General features: G+C 36.4%; 1 protein-coding gene across 3 annotated transcripts in view; it reads right to left on the reverse strand.

Annotated features, from left to right (window-relative positions):
- LOC145686671 (uncharacterized) overlaps window positions 1–18,921 on the reverse strand; it is a 188,349-nt gene that overhangs the window by 104,031 nt on the left and 65,397 nt on the right. For all 3 annotated transcript variants that reach the window (XM_081760181.1, XM_081760183.1, XM_081760182.1), the window contains exons 8-9: window positions 17,842–17,931; window positions 14,729–14,872 (exon numbers count right to left, since the gene is read on the reverse strand). In XM_081760181.1, the coding sequence (XP_081616307.1) occupies window positions 14,729–14,872; window positions 17,842–17,931 (234 nt within the window). The remainder of the gene's footprint in view (window positions 1–14,728; window positions 14,873–17,841; window positions 17,932–18,921) is intronic.

Here is an 18,921-nt window from a genome sequence, read left to right on the forward strand (position 1 = left end):
AATCACGTTCTGCCTTAAACTAGAAAATTCAAAAGCTTTGTTAAACGTAATCCATCAATTGCAAAAAGAGTCGCACAAAACTTAACAGTGTCACGAGCATCCGTCACTCAGGAAATGATTTTAAATTGGTTTTCGGAAGTATTATTTTATCTAAGTGAAAATGGGTATGACCACATTCTACAAGAGCCAAACAGACTGTTTAATTCTGATGAGACTGCTTTCTTTTTAAGCCCCAAAGGTAAGAAAGTTCTTGCTCAGAAAGGTGACAGGAAAGTCTATCAGCGAGTAAACAGTGATGAAAAGGAGTGCTTGACTGTGCTACTTACTGGTAATGCATCTGGAATATTTGCGCCTCCCTTAGTCGTGTTTCCTTATAAACGTTTGCCTCAAGATGTGGTTAATAGTGTGGATAAGCAGTGGGGAATCGGTAAATCTGAATCTGGATGGATGACTGAGAACTCTTTTTCGAATTTGTGGCTAATGTTTTTCATCCATGGCTAATCACTCAGGAAATAGAACTTCCTGTTATTCTGTTCATTGATGGACACGTATCGCGTCTTTCTTTGAACACAAGTAGATATTGTGAGCGGAATGGTATAATTCTAATTGCATTGGCCCCTAATGCTACTCATCTTATTCAGCCACTTGATGTTTTTCGTGGTTTAAAAGAATCTTGGAAGAATAAAGTTCATGAATGGAGAAGAAAACACATGAATAAAAACTGTTCTCAAAAGAAAAGACTTTTCACCTTTGTTGAAAGAGGTTTTAGAAAAGCCGGTCTCCCCGACTGTTCTACAAAATGCGTTTAGAGCTTCTGGACTTTACCCTTGGAATCCAAATGCAGTGGAAATTGTGAAACCCGAAAATACTTCTATATGTGCAGGCAACTTAAGTGTTTCTTCTTTACTAACCGCTAAGAAAGTTTTAGAAGATCTAATTGGGAAAAAGAAAATAGAACAGTTTTCATCAGCCTTGCAAAAATGGATGGATGGGGCCTAAAGAAGACTACTCGCTCTTTGAAGTGTGGAAGAAAATAGTATCTAATATTCCGGTAGAAGAAATGAACGCGGATAAAGAATTACAGGAAAACATTAAGAAGAAACAAGAAACAATTGTGAGAATAAGTGAAGAGTCAGTCAGTTCCTGCTCATGAAGTTGGAAGACGAAATAGTAAAGAAACAAAAGTAAGAGAAGATCAAACGGCAAATAATATAGAAATGGAAGTTACATTAGATCGAACGGTAACTAATAAAGAAACGGTGGCTAGAGAATATCAAACGAGAAGTGATAAAGAAATGGAAGTAAGAGAAGATCAAACGGTAAGTGGTACAGATATGGAATTTACATTAGATCGAACGGGAAGTGATAAAGAAACAGTAGTTGGTGAACATAAAACGGGAAGTGATAAAGAAATGGAAGTAAGAGAAGATCAAACGAAAAGTGATAAAGAAACGGAAGTTAGACAAGATCAAACGGACGACTGTGAAGAAACACACAACAGAAGAGAAATGTGTCTGCAGTTATTCCAAGTCCACTTAAGAGGTCACTATTCTGTCCCGAGAGAAATTAAGACGATAAGAAAAGGAAAAGGAAAGAAAAAATACCGAGTGTGATTACTTCTAAGCAATGGTAAGATTATTACGAAAGTAAATTGAAGAAAAAGGAAGAACAAGAAAGATTAAAGAAAGAAAGAGCTGCAGCAAGGATGAGAAAAAAGAAGAAAGAGAAAGAATGAAACAAGCAAGAAAAGCGAATCAGAGCTCTAAAGAAAGAAGAGCTGGCAAAAAGCAAAACAGTAAAGAACTTTGTTCATTTTCAATTGCTAGAAATAACAATACAGATACTTCGGATTCACCGACAGATGAAGAAGTGATATATAAGGAATCCTCAAGTGTACTCGATGACGATGGCGAAGACAGCTCAGAAGAAATGAACGCGGGTACTTTATCTTTGGGACTTGTGAATAGATATGTCGGAGAATTTGTTGTATTCATTTACGACGAAGAATTATTTCCAGGAAGAATTGACACAATCACAGAAAGTGGCGCAATCACATCGGCGATGAAGAAATGTGGTAGACTGTGGTAACGGCCAGAAAAAGCAGATGAACTACAATATGAATGGACTGACATTATTGGCCACATCACAGAACCTAAATCCATTAGCAGTAGCCGGAATATTTTTCGTGTTCCTGAGTTAGATTCCTTTCATATTTAGTGTTCTCTACCAGTGTTTCAATATTTAAGTTTGCTATGTTTCACGAGTAGTTTTCCATTCAACTTATAATGAATTTCGAACCCTTGCCCTTGTATGTAGTGCGGGCAGGGTTTTAAACTTATTAACAGTTCAATCAGGAACGCTGCGAGTGTCTTACTAGTTAAACGTGCCCTTGAAGTCTGTAATTATAATTACACAGGTTCGAATGGTGATATTTCTTTTAAGTTGATTTAAAATTGATTTTTTTTTTACTTTTAGGCTAGGTGCTTTTGTTATAAGCCCATTATGCTTACTGTCATAAAAGTATCAGCAAAATTGCATGTTTGACTTTATTTTTAGGGAAGAAAAAACGAATGTCAACTACTAAAACCAAAAAGTCAATTACTAAAATTATTTTAAATTCAGCCTGTCAACCACTAACTCACACAGTTTTGAATTAAAATAAAATAAAATATATGAAGAGACCTTTTTAGCATTTCAATGGTGTGCATAGTAGAAGAAAACCCCAACCTTCGATTTGGAAAATGAATTTTGGATGTACCACTTCAAGATATTCAGGAAATTAAAGAATTTCAGAAAAAACGTCCTTAAGGGTGTCAACTACTGGTGCTTTTCCCTTACTCTAAATGTGAAACAATAACGGAAAAATCCTGTTATTGCTTTGCATGTAAAATTTAATGGTCAACGTATCATAAATCAGTACGCTAAAACTGAGGTATTAAATTACAAATTTAGTACGTACATATCATTGAAAGTCTAATCCAAGCTAATGTTGGGAGCTACGTAGGCAATCAATAAATTTTGCCAATTTCTATCAATATATTTAAGCAACCTTGGCTTTATAAAACAACAGACATTCAGCCATGCAGAAATATATAATTTGGTTTCGTTTCGTATGTTCAGGCTTAACATCCTTACGTAATACCGAGGTTATCAAGAAGAAGACTTTCGCTTAAAGTTACATCCGAACCGCTACTTTGTTTACGCATGAAAGAAGGGTTGTGGTTCGACCGAGAATGGAACACGGGACACCTTGATTAAAAGGTGAAAAGGAAATAAAACTAATGCAGATGGTTTGATGTGTGGAAACGTCACCATGAAGTTCACACGATTCACATTTTTCGTTTTTATTTTTTTTTTATTATTTTTTATTTTTTTTTTTTTTTGGTTTAAACCAGTTGTTTATTAAAAAAATCAACTGTGTAAACCAGCCAACCCTAAAAGTAAACTCTTCTTTTAAAAATACACAAATAACTAGCAAACTTCTATGTAGTATTTTTACTTCAAAATATTCCATACCCTCATTTTGGAACAAAATAAAATTAAAATAAAACATAAGAGAAATACTTAGATCTATATGATACACTTAAAAGACTGTGTATTCTGTATATTCTTGAATTGAAATTCTACAGTTTTATATAGCCACCCTCACGGTTTATTCAGTCCTCAAGTTTTCCGATTTTTTAACAAGAGAGATTCAATATATGAAGGGTGTGAGGCAAGAACATGGTAACCCACAATTTTGCTATTTTAAGAAATTAGATTTTCTACCGCACAATCCATTTTGAAAGTCGGAAAGCTGATTTTTCACATAAGACTATACATGAAGGATTAAACGAAGCGGTATGCGTTGCTGTCTATCTGGTGCTGCATAACTCAAGAATTGAAAATTTGTTGGTTACTATATTCTTGGCTCACACCCTTCATATCATTACGGAACTCTCCCCACCCCACCACCACCACCAAAAAAAAAAAAAAAAGACGGGAATATATTTAAGATAAATACAACTGCACAACAAACATGACTGAGTGGAGCTTTTGCGCTTCTATCGGGAAGTCCGGGATTCAACCCAGCATTCGACCATTCTGACAGCTTTTCTTCATTTCATCTGTGAAGTAGAAATAGTGCGTGTACTGTGAGTTGGCCGACTTCCTTTCTTATTGCTTTTAAATCGTTATTATTACTAATTACCAGCAGTGACGGTTTTGCGACGGTTAAGGTGATCTGGTACCCCTAGCAACCTTGAAAGTTGGCCCATTTAAAAAGCATAGCATAGTTTTTCACTATTTTCTTCTTTATTATTAAAGTTACAAACGTCAAAATTTGAACAAACCTAGAGGAGACACATATCTATGCCTTGTGTGTTTTAGATTTTGAAAAAAACACAGCAAGGAAACTTCTATCTTTAACTTTGAAAACATGGCAACAGTAAAACCTGAACTCCCAGCGACGGTATAGTTTTTCCTTTCCGCCCGAGTCAAGCGGCAAGTTCAGTTCTCTGCCTCGCTCAAGTTGTTCCAAGCAGGTGACTCATAAACAGCGGTACAACCGAAACCTTCTTTTCTCATCTCTCTCCCTCTCTCTTTTTTTTCTTTCTTTTCATTCTGCGAATTCCTGGAAGGGTAGTTGTCACTTGTCAGCTTACCATTTCCGCAAAATAACATAGTATAGATGTCAGTTTGTGATCTTTGGGAAAGATTATAGAAAAAATATTGTTGGAATCAATCTAGGACAAAATTACCCTTTGAAAGCGAGGTCAAATCCCTCTCTTCAGAAATAATTGAAAGATATTTACATGAATAATTTTTGAGGGAAATATGATCAAGTGAAGTGGCATGTGGGCAAAATTCCTTGGACCTGCTTTTTAAAAAATCACTTTCGTTCTTTGTTGCCTGTCCACATGGCCACTTCTTTGGCCACTTCTATACTATCTAGACCTAGAACTTTTTTAATTTTTCATGCACATATGTCCGGTGACAATACAATATTTTATAAATTACCATATACTCACGTGTAATGTCTATATCTCCCTTTTTCTGGAAGTGGAGAAGGAAAAAAATATAGATCCATGTAATGTTCACACTAGCATTTCCTAATTTTAGATTGTTTTCTAATAAATGAAGTTCGCAAGGCCCCTGAACGCTGTGAGATTCTACCTGGGTATCATGTGCATAGATACACCCTCGATCAAATTCGTGTGAAATATCTTGTGCAAACTTTCATTGTGAGTTCGAACAGAAGAGAACCAAGTTTGATAAACCTGGGTAACGGCTCACGCAACATTTTATGTTCTTGTAAGTAAATGATGTTGGCTTATTTTAAAATTGAGCATGATTAGGGATACGCACGAGACAAGATTTGTGGTTGCCTCGTCTCGAAAATTTGCTGGAAAAGTGATGTCTCGACTCGTCTCGTGCGCATTCCTAAGCATGATTTAGTAGTAAATTTATTTTGCATTATACAAATTTGTTTAAATTATGTAATATCTGTGAAAACCTTGTTGACCAGGCTCGCAACCAGCCACTGAAGTTTGGGGGGCATAAATATGCTAGGGGGGCAATCGTAACAATTCTGGGTCTCCATATCAATGTCATACGGATGCATTGTGGTTTGAGGGGCTAAAAAATTTAGGAAGGGAGCAGGCCCTTTAACTCCCGCCGTAGTTGCACAACTATGTAAGTAGATTCCTCAGTACTTTATTTCACAAAATAAACACCACTACTTTATTTCGCAAAAAATATTCTTCACTACGTTATATAAAAATTGGATAACTCGACGGGTGAGTGTGCGAATTGAATATTTTTCCCAGGGTGGATGAATTTCACTCATATACGCACCCAGCCATCACACACGTAAGAGTGGGGAAAAGTTATCCCTGTCTTGAATGAAAATTTTCTCTTGCAGGGGGATAAAGATTTCTCAGAGGAGAAATCCCTGGCATCCCCTCGTCAATTAGCTTACTAGGACGGACCTCTCCCAAGTTATAAGGAAATCGACGCAAAAGGCTGTAAGATGACATTTTTCATACTTTTCTTTTCACATGGCATATTTTCGACTCCAGACGACACAGGGACGGATCCAGGGTGGATTCCTGAGGGATGGGGTAGCGGTGAGTTGTAACACAGCTACTTAGGGTTACTTTAGTTTTATTATGTACAGACTTGAACTTTTGCAGCACTGGTGCTTGTGCCATTGGAGGTGGCGAACGAGCCTTCCCTCAGGATCCGACTACAAGTCTCTATACCATCCCTACAGGATAAAATAAGATACGCAAGAATGTTTTCCACGTATGTTTGAAGGCATACGAAATGAAATTTTTGAGTTTTACGTCCCCCGGTTATGCCGGTTAGGCTAAAGGAGACGGTGATGATGAGTAATGAATGAAATGGTGGAATGAAAAAAAGTGGGAGGAAACGGGAGAACCCCGAGAAAACCCACGCACACGGTGTTTGTCCACCACAAAGTTCGCTTGGCGAGAGCAGGGTTTGAACCCGAGACTGCTAGCACCAGAGGTGGACGCTCTACCACTGAGCCACCGCAGCCCCCAATGAAGGTATACGCGTAGCCAGAAATATTCGTTAGTCGGAAGCCTCTAATAATAATAATAATAATAATAATAATAATAATAATAATAATAATAATAATAATAATATCCGCTTAGTATTGTGTTTCGTAGAACAGATGTAGACTTCTTCCTCTGACACTGTCCGTCTTCATACAAACATGTCCCCCCCCCCACATCTTTAGATTTCAAATCAGTCTCGGTGGTCCGTCTCTCTGTTTATTGTTAATTTCACTGGAATGCATTTCTTTATAGTCTTTGCATAAAATTAACAGCCCTCACCTAAAAGATGTGTGGTGTAGTGTGCGACGCAATACTTCCCTCTGGGAAACCATGGAAATGTACGTATTGCAATCGGGCATCTCGCTTGTCTCCCGTTTAATCAGTAAGTACGCTGGAAATTTTATTTTGTGAGGTGTTCAAAATCCCAGAGGGAGAGCATTTAGAATAGTGATACATATTTTTACATTGACGCAAAGGAAGCAATGTATTTTGTTACGCCCAGGGATGTGTGTAAAGAAAGTTTGGTTGGTGTTAGGGGGTGTTTATGGGGTTGGGAAAGATTTTAAACAAAGAAACTTCATTTCCTAGCCTTCTCTGGATTACAGGAGTGCCCACAGTCAGGTTTTGGGGCACAAATTGCACCTATGATTTTTTTTTTTTTTTTTTTTTTTTTTTTTTTTTTTTTTTTTTTTTTTTTTTTTTTTTTTTAAGAGGAGGGACATAATTTGTCATTGAAAGTGGAACAAGTGAATTTTAATTATACCACAATGATGCTTTTATGAACACGAGTGGCGTATTTAGGAATTTGTTTCGGGGAGGGGTATGCACAATACGAGAATAAGCACATATATTTTTCCTTTTAGGTGCCGACAAATTTTAATGAAGTTGTGAATATAACAAATTTATTTCGGGGGGGGGGGGATTGAGCTCGATAGCCACCGACTGGTGAATAAGTGTGAAGGAGAACTTAGCATGAATAACATTTTTAAATAAGTAATTGTCATAATAAAGAATGGTAAATTTGGGGGGAGAACAGTAAATGAGAGGAATGGTAACCTTGAGGGGAAAATAGGGACCTCTGCCTGGGTGTGTATATTCTCTACCCATTTACATTTCCTAAGCATTGTGATGTGTCGTCGTACGTATATGTAGAGTCCCTTCTCCACACAGGAAGATTGTTGTTCATCCAAGATGAAAGCTAAAATCTTCTCATTTCGATAGTATATGAAAGGAGGGATTACAACCTGCACCAACACCTCTTGAAGTACGCCACTGTCTGAAAGTATTTCTTTACTAATGTACGAGTCAAGAACTTCAGTTTGATGTGTTAGGTCCTATATATCGTTTCTAGCTATTTATCATTTTTGGAAAGTATTTTTTCCTGCATTTATATGCTTATCTATCCATATCTATGTCTCTCTCTCTCTGTGTATATATATATATATATATATATATATATATATATATATATATATTTACATGTCTATCAACCGTTCGATTTATCATCTTTCATAAACATTCAAATACTGTATTGAAATAAAGCTACATAGAAACGGAAGAAATAACCACAGAAATATGAAACACAATAACACTTCTTTCTTCTCTTTTCTTATTTTCTGAAGCCGAAAGTCGTGCGATATTTTTCCTCGGTCGGCAGGAATATCTCGCTTTCCGTTGTCTTTTTACGGCACAGACATTTGTACTGCTATCCCTCCTGCTGTCACTCATAAAGTGATCATCCGTCGATATTCACAATTCAAACAACCACGACTCGAAGGACAGGCTAAACGCGGACAGGAAGGTTCACAGAGGAGTCAATAGACATTTCAATAGAAGGAGACACCAACTCAAAATTTGAGTGGGAGGGTTACATCTGCGTTGCCAAGTTTTAAAAGTCAAACATGGAAGTTTTTTTTACTGTTTTTTTTTTTTTTTTTTTTCAAAATCTAAAACACACAAGGCATAGATATGTGTCTCCTCTAGGTTTGTTCAAATTTTGACGTTTGTAACTTTAATAATAAAGAAGAAAATAGTGAAAAACTTTGCTATGCTTTTTAAATGGGCCAACTTTCAAGGTTGCTAGGGGTACCAGATCACCTTAATGGGGCGGTCTTTCGGACTGAAGCCTGTTCTCCAAAATTAGGGAATGTCTAAAACAAACGATATCTATTAGTTATGCCTTTACTCATAAACTTTAAGCTCCCGTCAAATAAAAATTACGAATGTTTAGAAAAACTAAACATTAGTAAGAAAAAACTCTCCCAAAATACTTTTCTAAATCCGCCACTGATTCTCAGTATAAAATGATCTTCAAGACTGTATCCGGAAGATTATCGCTAAATATATAAATGAAAGAAATATTAGTTATGCCTGTACTCATAAACTTCAAGCTCCTCCCAAATAAAATTAGGACATTTTAGAAAACGAAACAATCAGAGAACCCCCCCCCCCCCCTCCAAAGTACTTTTCTAAATCCGCTACTGATTATTTGTATAAATTAATATTCAAGGTTGTATCCGGAAAATTATTGCTAAATCGTTGCACAATTACAGTATAACAAATGTGGAAGTACAGTTTGACGGATATATTGAAAAACGTACGCTTTAACGGATATATAGAAAAACATAAGTTTAACTTTTGTGCTAGAAGCTTGAATAAAATGTCGATGACTCAAAAGTTAAAATAAAGTTAAATAGCCTTTAAAATTCCCCTCAAATACTACATTCTTTATGTTTGCTTTAATTCGTAAAACATGTGCTCCATCCATCTTGATGCTGAATTTCAGAGCGAAATATGGCGTTTAGGTCATGGAATTCTTATCTAACTATAGAATATACTATAAGAAAGCTATTTAGATAGAAAAATCATGAAAATGAAAAAAGCCAAAATTTCCAAAATTCTCGTTTTTTCCAAAAAAGCCGGCTTTTTATGTGAAAAAAACAATCGATTCAAAAAAGCCGGCTTTTTTGCATCTCTAGTTTCACCTTGGTGTTATTATGCGACAACCGGGCTATGCTGGAAGGGGTCATATAAACTTAAAGCGGAATCCAAACCGCTTCTCGGCTTATATCTGACAGAAATTGTCCTCCATTTGAACTTGAAACCGGTACTAATTGGCCACAAACTCGATATGTCTGCCGACTCACTTACGGAAGACTCCTGATAAAAATATGTTGTAATGATCTTTACATACTTGTTAATATAATTGTCAGAGTCATTTCAGAAGGACAAGAAGATAAAGAATTGCACAAGAGAAACCATTATACAGAATTACATATGGACAATTTTAAAGTACTGCAGAGTGCAGAAGAACTAATTTAGTCTAAGTTGGTTCAGTACGACTTTTATTAGTCCAAGTTAAAGAAATACAAGGACTTACTTTGCATAACAGTAAGAAAAGTGAATAAATATAAGAATCATCTGAGTCCACTTTGGCTTTGACCCATTTATACATAAATAGATACCAAAGATACTTCTGATTTCAATAAATGCCTCTCGTGGGGTTTGTATGACCCCCTCCCAAAAAAGTATGGCATTTCGATATATTTTATCAATAGTAAATATTATTAAAACGAAACAATATTTAGAATTTTCCTTTGATTGCAATTGCATAACAATAATAACGAACTATATAAAAAGCACAAATGGAACATTCATAAACTTATTTAAAAAAAAAAAAAAAAAATTGCTTGCCAGCGGGTCCATTCGCGGCACACCGGTAGGGAAATGCTGGTTTATACTGTAAAATGGAACAAAATATTCAAGATTCTGAATGAAGTAGGAATAAATTATAAGAAGCGAAGAATAATATATAACCTATAAAAATTAGAAGACAACAATTGAGGTAGGAAAGACAGAAAAAGCAGCAATTCAGAAAAGGTTTAGACAAGAATGCTCTTATCACTAATTTTGTTTAATCTATGCATTGAAGAAGCAATAAAAGAAATTGAGGACATTCACAGCATAGAAATGGGCTCCAAATACACACGTTTAATTTGTGGACGATCTCGTAATTTTGGCAGATAGTGCAAAAATTTAGAGACAGGTCTAAACAGTATGCAACAAGTAATTAGCAGCAAATTCAACAATAAGATTAACAAGAGCAAAACAAAAGTTACGAGATGTGAATATAACACATAATCAAAATATAGAAGATCACCTGGTGGAAGGAGTGCAATATTCCTGTTAATTAAGGAGTAAGATAACGACCGATAAAAGGTACAAACAAAATGTAAGATCCAGAATAGTTTAGTCTAAGGGAGCACTTGAAGCAGCATCTAACCGGAAGCATCGGAACAGAACTGAAAAAAGGCTGACAAAATCATATATTTGGATTGTGGCACTCAAAAGCTGCATTCCAGTTACAAAATATTTTTACACGTCTTGTCTGAAAATATCTCATTTTATAATACAGATGGTGATCAGAAAAATGCAAATACCTGTAGTTGGCAACACATCAGATGTATGGGTTGGCAGGGTGTCGTGGCGCCCGCAGCGCCGGACCGCTGGTGGTGGTGTGTTAGGTCGGTCTCCATACTACGTCAGGCGCAGTGGAACAGCAGTGTCCAGTGGCTGCAGCAGACGGAGGTACTGTAAAATGGAAGACCTCTCAGATTTTCAAAGAGGGCAAATTGTTGGTGCGCGGTTATGTGGAGTGAGTGTGACGGCAGTGGCTACTGTGTTAGGTGTGTCGCGTGGGACAGTGTCGAAGGTGATGACGGCCTACACAACACACGGGAAAACCACATCGGGGAAGCGGAACAGTGGGCGGAAGAAAATCATGAGTGACAGGTCACGCCGGGTATTAAAGCGCATTGTCACGCAGAACCGTCGTGCCACTGCGGAGCAAGTGATGGAGGAACTCAATCAGCACCTCCCCCACCCTGTTTCGGCAATCACAGTCCGCCGCGAATTACATGACATGAACTTACGGGGTCGTGTTGCACGGGCCAAACCGCTCATCAGGGACCATAACGCTTTCGCACGCCGCAAATGGTGCCGCGACCATGCAACTTAGACCGTTGAGGACTGGAAACGTGTGATATGGTCGGATGAGTCATCCTTCACCCTATTCCCAACCACGGGCCGTGTTTATATGTGGAGAACGCCCAAAGAAGCTTATGATCTGCAGTGTCTCCGCCCAACTGTGAAACATGGCGGCGGCTCGGTGATGCTGTGGGCCGCCATATCATGGTTTTCATTGGGTCCTGTGGTCACACTTAGTGGACGAATCACTGCCAACGATTATGTCGCAATTTTAGGAGACCACTTGTATCCTATGGTCCGGATGTTGTTCCCGGACAATGACGCCATCTTCCAGGATGATAATGCACCCATTCACACAGCTGGCGTTGTTGCAGCATGGTTTGAGGAACATCGGGATGAAGTTTAACACCTCCCTTGGCTCGTCCAATTCCCAGATCTCAACATAATTGAACATCTGTGGTCCGTCTTGGAAACACGACTCCGGCGACGATTTCCACCTCCATCCTCTCTCACAGAATTGGCCGGTGCCCTGCACGACGAATGGTGTAAAATTCCACTTATTACCATTCACGACCTCTATGCCTCCATCCCACATCGCATCAAGGCTGTTCTGAAGGCGAAAGGTGACCCGACACCATATTAAACTGGTAAGCTGCAATTTTGTTCAGGTGTTTCCATTTTTCTGATCACCATCTGTACTTTCCACATTTTGTATTTCTATTGAAAAATCATATAAAAAGTTGCCTCGAAGAATGTTTAAAGAGACAGAAAATGAAATTTTATTTAACTCATGTTCCATAAATAGTGTTCACAAATTGCTGCTCATGTTTAATGTCAGAAAAATTTTAAAAAGAACATAAGCAATATTTTTATTAAAACTTATGAGACGCATTATCATTAATATATCATTATAAATGTATAACTATTGATGGAAAACAATTTAAATATGTCCTTTTTCAAGTTTCACATCCTAGATCAGTAAAATATCGTGTGAAAACAAAGTGCACTACTTATTATTTCACCCTCGTAATTTTTGTCTGTAATTTATTAGTTTCATATACAAAACTAAGGATTAACCCTAGGAAGTCCGTGGTCGCATCTGCTACGTAAAGGACCATGGGGGAATTAAATTTGCCTGCGCTGGTTTTAAGTAGCTTTCAGAGTATATTTGTTCAATTTGCGTTAACGTGTTCAACTAGAACTTCAAAAAGGAACTTTTCAAGAAATTGTGCTTTTTATTTATTACAAATGGGCGGCTAATTACAATGCGTAAATCTGCTTATACATTATACCAAATTTCTTACAATACCATGGAGAAAACAAGTATTGTAACTAACACTCGACAAGTTCTATGAAAACCTAAGTGTTTATATAAAGAAGAAACGTAACATTTTTAAAAAGTAGTACAAGTTTTAGAAATAAAAAAAACAAATGAAAGGAATTTTTGGGAAAACAAAGATGGGTAGCACCAATGACCAGAAGGGAGAGGTCAAATCGGCCCGCGCAACATATTTTATATATATACAGTGAAACCTCTCTAAAGCGGACAGCCGTGGGGAATCAAAAATTGTCCGCTATAGAGAGGTGTCCGCCTTAAAGAGGTTTCAATATTTTCTTACGTAAATTAGTAATTAAGGTGATATGTAATTAGAAAAAAATATTTTTGTATGAATCGTGTATTTACGAATATTACCAAAATGTTACGATACCTGCATTATCTTCCGCCATCCAGTACTCTATGTTCGAGGCACAACATTGAAATAAGATGCTATAGTTCTCTGCACTTTACACTTATCACTACTTACTACGTTTTCAGTATACCGCTTTAATTTGTGGGTTAATTGCAGTCCAGAAGTGTCTTTTTTGAGACAATATGCGTACCCGCGGGCAAAAAATACCAAACTTGTCTTCTGCTGCTCAGAATCCAGAGGGACAGCAGCATAATATGACATTCCAAACGTCGGGCAACTGTCAATCACTTTTGTGTCTAAAATAACTTGGGTGGGAGTGAGATGCATGCAAAGACATGATAGTGTTGCTAAACAGAGACACATCATCTGGGTTGCTGAGCAGACAGTTGAGGAAGCTAAATGTCACACTGCTTCCTTGGTTACACATACATGAAAAAATGAATTTTTACTATACTTTCTAACTTGTTTCTAGAGAAAGTGTCCGTAATACGGAGGTAAATAATATCTATAAAAGACAGAAAAAGACTGTCCGTGTCCGTACTAGAGAGTGTCCGCTTTAGAGAGGTTTGCCAATATGTTTTTCCTATTCCGGTGTTTGGGTATTACAAAATATGTCCGTTACGGGAGGTGTCCGCTTTATAGAGGTGTCCGTTAGTAGAGGTTTCACTGTATATTATATATATATATATATATATATATATATATATATATATATATATATATATATATATATATATATATATACAAAACAAAACAATACAGTATATTTTAATTGATAAAAGGGAAAATTAACTGTTCATTAAAAGGAACAATAACAAGAATCCTGAGTACATAGTAATCCATATAAACTAAATCAAAAAGAACTCTCGGGCAAAATTGACCTCCCCCCCCCCCAGCTTTGGTCTTTCTAGGATTAACTGTTTTATAGATATGTCAATCTTTCTTCATTGTCAGAAAATCAGATAATTTTGTTCAAGGGAGTTGCTATCTTAAATAAGATATTCTCTTAAGAAGAATGGTTCAGCACGCAATATATGTAGTCAGGAGTTCGATCTTCAGCGCGATCCAAGTGATGAATTCTGGCACAAGTATTTTGATCAAATATGCATATCAAAATACACAGTGATTTGGATTGTTCTTGTGATATTCCAAATTTTAAATTTTTCGCTTCTATAGGTATTTCCTGCGATGAATATTGCATTGATTTCACTGTTGCAGATGATGATTCACTCAACATTTCGGATGGAACAATCTCAGCATATTGGGATTGTTTTCGCAATTCAGAGGTGGAAGGAATAAAATTCATACGTGCTGGGAAATGCTTTCGGCATTTGCAATTGGCTGTACTGAGTCATCTTACTTTGCCTTTCAACTTAGAAAAATTAAATCTACTTAGAACTTAGTCCATAAGATAAACAATTTGGGACATGAGCTACTATTACAATGTTTGATTGTTGGCTTGAATACAGTGTTAATGATTTAACTTACCCTTCTTCCTCCTCTTCATACAATACTTTCGATTTACAGGTTTTCTTTGTTGAATTAAATATCTCACTTTGTATTTTATTTGCATCCAATGGTAACTTGCTGACAACGTGTCTTGTTTCAGAAATTCTTCTATAATATCCCTCTCTAAAATTGAAGAAATAACACCTTAAATTATTCTCTTGGGACCTTAAAAACTATCTAAACATCAATATTATAATAGTAATATGTTTTACATTTTATTTTGATTAGAAGTTTCCCAAAACATTTATTACGACTAAATCAGTATTTTAAAAACAATATTTCTTATATTTTAAACCAACTATCTCAAACATTTTATAAATAAGGACCACTTTTATTAGTGAGAATGTTCTACGAACCACTTTTACCCCTACAAAAGCAAATCATTTCTCTTGTTTGGGTATATACTACTATACCGTATACTTTGTACAGGGTGTATCAAAAAGAACTTTACAACTTTTAAAACTCATAGTGATTTATTCATTTATCTTACGGTCATGGTTTTGGTGTCATTTTGTAGCAAAATACATCAAGGTTTTTATCTTATATCTTCCATTGGTGACGCGGCACACATTCCATCTGAAGTCGATTTCTTGCTAAACCCGTTGTAGTATGTCAGGTGTGAATTGTTCAGTGTCTTTTAATTCTTACACCATTTGAAATTTGTATGGTTCGAGATGCAACCATTTTCTCAACAAACACCAAACTGCCATGCTCATGTGTGGGACGCCCAGCTGTCGAGAAGCACCCTGTGTTGATTGTGTAGGACTGTTCACAAAGCTTTGTCTCATTTGCTCTGCAACGACTTCAGACGTAAGAGGACGACCTGAAGATTTGTTGTGTTTTACCGAACATCCAGTTTCAATACAACACTTATAAATATGCCACTGATAAATAGTAAGCCTACTGGAAGGATCTTTACCATACTTTGTACGAAAATTACGTTGCACAGTTGTCACAGACTTGTATTCTTCATACCAAAACACACAGCTAGCACGCTCGGAACTAGTAGAGGCTCGGAAGCATCTTTGCTGCAACTGCTACTAGCGCTTGCGGTGGTTTGTTTCTGAACTACTGTATTACGTGAGTCAAAACTTCAGGTACTTTGCTATAAAGTGACACAAAAACCATGTCTGTAAGATAAGTGAATAAATCAATATGAGTTTTCAAAGTTATAAAATCCTTTTTAATACATTCTATATTTTAAAAATAGTATTGATTAAAATTTTCTTAATTTTGTATTAACGGAAAAAATACTTAAAAATATTTAAAATTTTGTCAAATAATTGAAGACTAAGACAAATATTTTGTAGTAAGTTATTAGAATTTTTACGTTTACCTTATTAAATTATATATTATTTGTATAATTTATGCTTGTTTCAAACTTTTAACTAGTGTGAGATAAGCAATTCATTTGAAGTTTACTTTTCTTTGTCTTCTTCTGGCCTAATGTTCAGTTTAAAAAGACCACAAGGGCAGTTTTCGAAGACCACAATTTGAGAAACACTGTTTTAAAGAAAACATACTTTATATAGGAAATACGGAGAGACGCATTCTTTTACACCATATTCTCTGTTAGTAGAAATTCGATAAAATTCGGAGAGAATAAGTTTGATTCGTCCCAAAAACCAATTCTGGTTTGCTGAACTGTGCTGTAACTGCTACTTAAGATCGATCCATGGCTTGCCACACATTAATATTTCTATGAATGCAACCGTTCAAACTACGTGGCACCTCTGGAGGAACTACATGGAGTAATGAGTTGTAATGAATCAACCAGATTACGATCCAACTAATGTTCTGACCATTTACGTTCGTCACAGCAGATCCATTTTTCAGACAATCAGACGCAGGGAACGCTGGAGAGTATTTCTTATACTCAGAGAACTGCACGCCTGACGGCGATTCTTGTTGGCTGGTGAAATAAAACTGAAAATATACCTTTTAGTTTAAAGTCCCACGAGATTATCTCCTTTTGCCTACAGGAGACGGATGATTAATCAAAGTGAACAATTGTGAAATTAATTTTTTATAATTTTTTTTTTTTACTGGGAAACGAACCCAGGCATCATGTGCACCAAAGGCACACGTGCTGGCGAGAAGTCAATTCATGTGGCACTCATGAGATCAACCTTTTCATTTTACTGACCGCACAAAGCCACCAAACGACAGTGATATGGTGTATGCCAAACATAATAGTACGAACGGTGTTAAGGGTCTACTTCCACATCATTCCCGATGAGCTCATGAGAACATGTTGGTCACTGCCCAAGGGCTGATTCTGTAATGGTGTGTCACCGGAACGGAACTTGACAAACCAACGACAAACTGTGCATTTATTCGATATGCATGGCTCGAATGCACTGTTAATATTTTTTTGCGGCAGAATGTCTCAGCTTGAAGTCTTACAAGAAAATTGTCCACGGTGCATTTCTATAGGTTGAACAACGTACTAGTTTCTGATTCTCTGAATATCCAAACTGCTGCATATGTACTGAGTTTGTGACAAAATGAAAATTTTCAATTTAACGTCCCACGTTATGCTCGTTAGGCTGAGAGAGACGTTAAGAGAAGTGAATAATGATGGAAGAATTGGTGGAATGAGATGTAGGAGGAAACCCACAGACACGATATTGTCCACCACAAACTTACTTGGCCGGGGATCGAACCAGAGACCTCACGCATTAGAGGTAAGCGCTCTACCACTGAGCCGCCATGCTGAGTTTATGACGTCAGGTGCGTGACCTTAACACCCATCCTTGTGTTATGCTGCTGAGGTGAGTTTCTCATGAGATGTCGAAGTGGATAAAGCTTATTATTGACGTTTTGAAGATACGAAATTCATTCTTTATTTTGTCATGTTTGGCAAGCAAATACCAAATGCTTTTAAGTGATATTTACGAATTTCCAATATTTCAGAGGTCTTGAAAAATGAAAAGTAAATTATAAAACTTTAGTAAGACTTTTCACGAACACGAGAACAATGAGGAGAAAAGATAAACACAGTCGACAATAAGCTATTTTTATTCCTAATATAGTTAATCAAGGAGGGCCTAAATGAGAGTAAATATGGTATTTGTTAAATTTTTACGTACCTGGAATGTTTCCTTCTTTAATGTATTGTGAGAAATATTGGAAAACCTTTTCGGTATCATCCGCATCGAACTTTTGACGTCTTCTTAATTCTGTAATAGCAGTAACATTATAGATTTAACAAGGACACCAGAAAAATGGAGTAACAACATTAGCAAAAAACTATGACACGTGAGGAAAAAAATAATCTGCAGTACCTAGCGCATGAGATCTAGGATCATAGAAGTTTTATTTAAGTTTCTGATATCTGATCATCAACGATTACCATCGTCAAAATGGTAATATTAAAACTGGTTTTCCTTTTGGTCTGTGCGAACTTCCGAATAATCCTGGAAGAAAAATCTGTCATTGAATTCCGATTACATTTGCCATTATATATTTTTCTCAAAAGTGATTTTCTCTAATTCACATAAATGTTTAGAAAGAAAGTTCGGTTGTCTGACATTAAAATATGGTATCTTTGGAATAGGGTTTCTGTTTATATCTACCATAAATAATAATAATTTGAAACTTTCAAATACAAGGCGGTAAATACGATGATGCCTTAATAGTTCAAACACAAAAATTTGATTTGAAATTTGGACGATATTTTAAAGTTAGAATGAAGTACAGCAGGTGGCAGCAACGATTAGTGTTAGAAATTGAGACATTAGCTTTTAAGTTTGAATATTACAGAAAATGAAAATATTACACTGTCTTTACATTAATTTAACAATTTATATATTCACTAGGAAAAGAAGGAAATTAGATGGACGGACAAGGTATTATATAAGAGAAAAGAAGTATATTGAAGAATATTTTAGAAAGACGAGATAGAATGACTGGAAACATTGAGACATGGACAAATCACGCTAGTAGCTATGCAGGGATTTAAAGAAAAAATACATAGTGGAAGTTCGCGATTGAAATATATGGACCAAATAATACGAGATATAGTGAAGAAAAACTGCCAAGTCTGGTCCAGGAGAGGGAAGTGTCAAACCAATCGAGACACTGCTGACCTGAGAACATTATTAAAAACACATAGGCTCTACCTTTAACATATACGTTCACAATTCAATGTAACGACTTTCCATTTAAAA

This window comes from Thermobia domestica, chromosome 5, assembly GCF_964235325.1.
Source record: "Thermobia domestica chromosome 5, izTheDome1.hap1.1, whole genome shotgun sequence".
NCBI lineage: Eukaryota > Metazoa > Arthropoda > Insecta > Zygentoma > Lepismatidae > Thermobia > Thermobia domestica.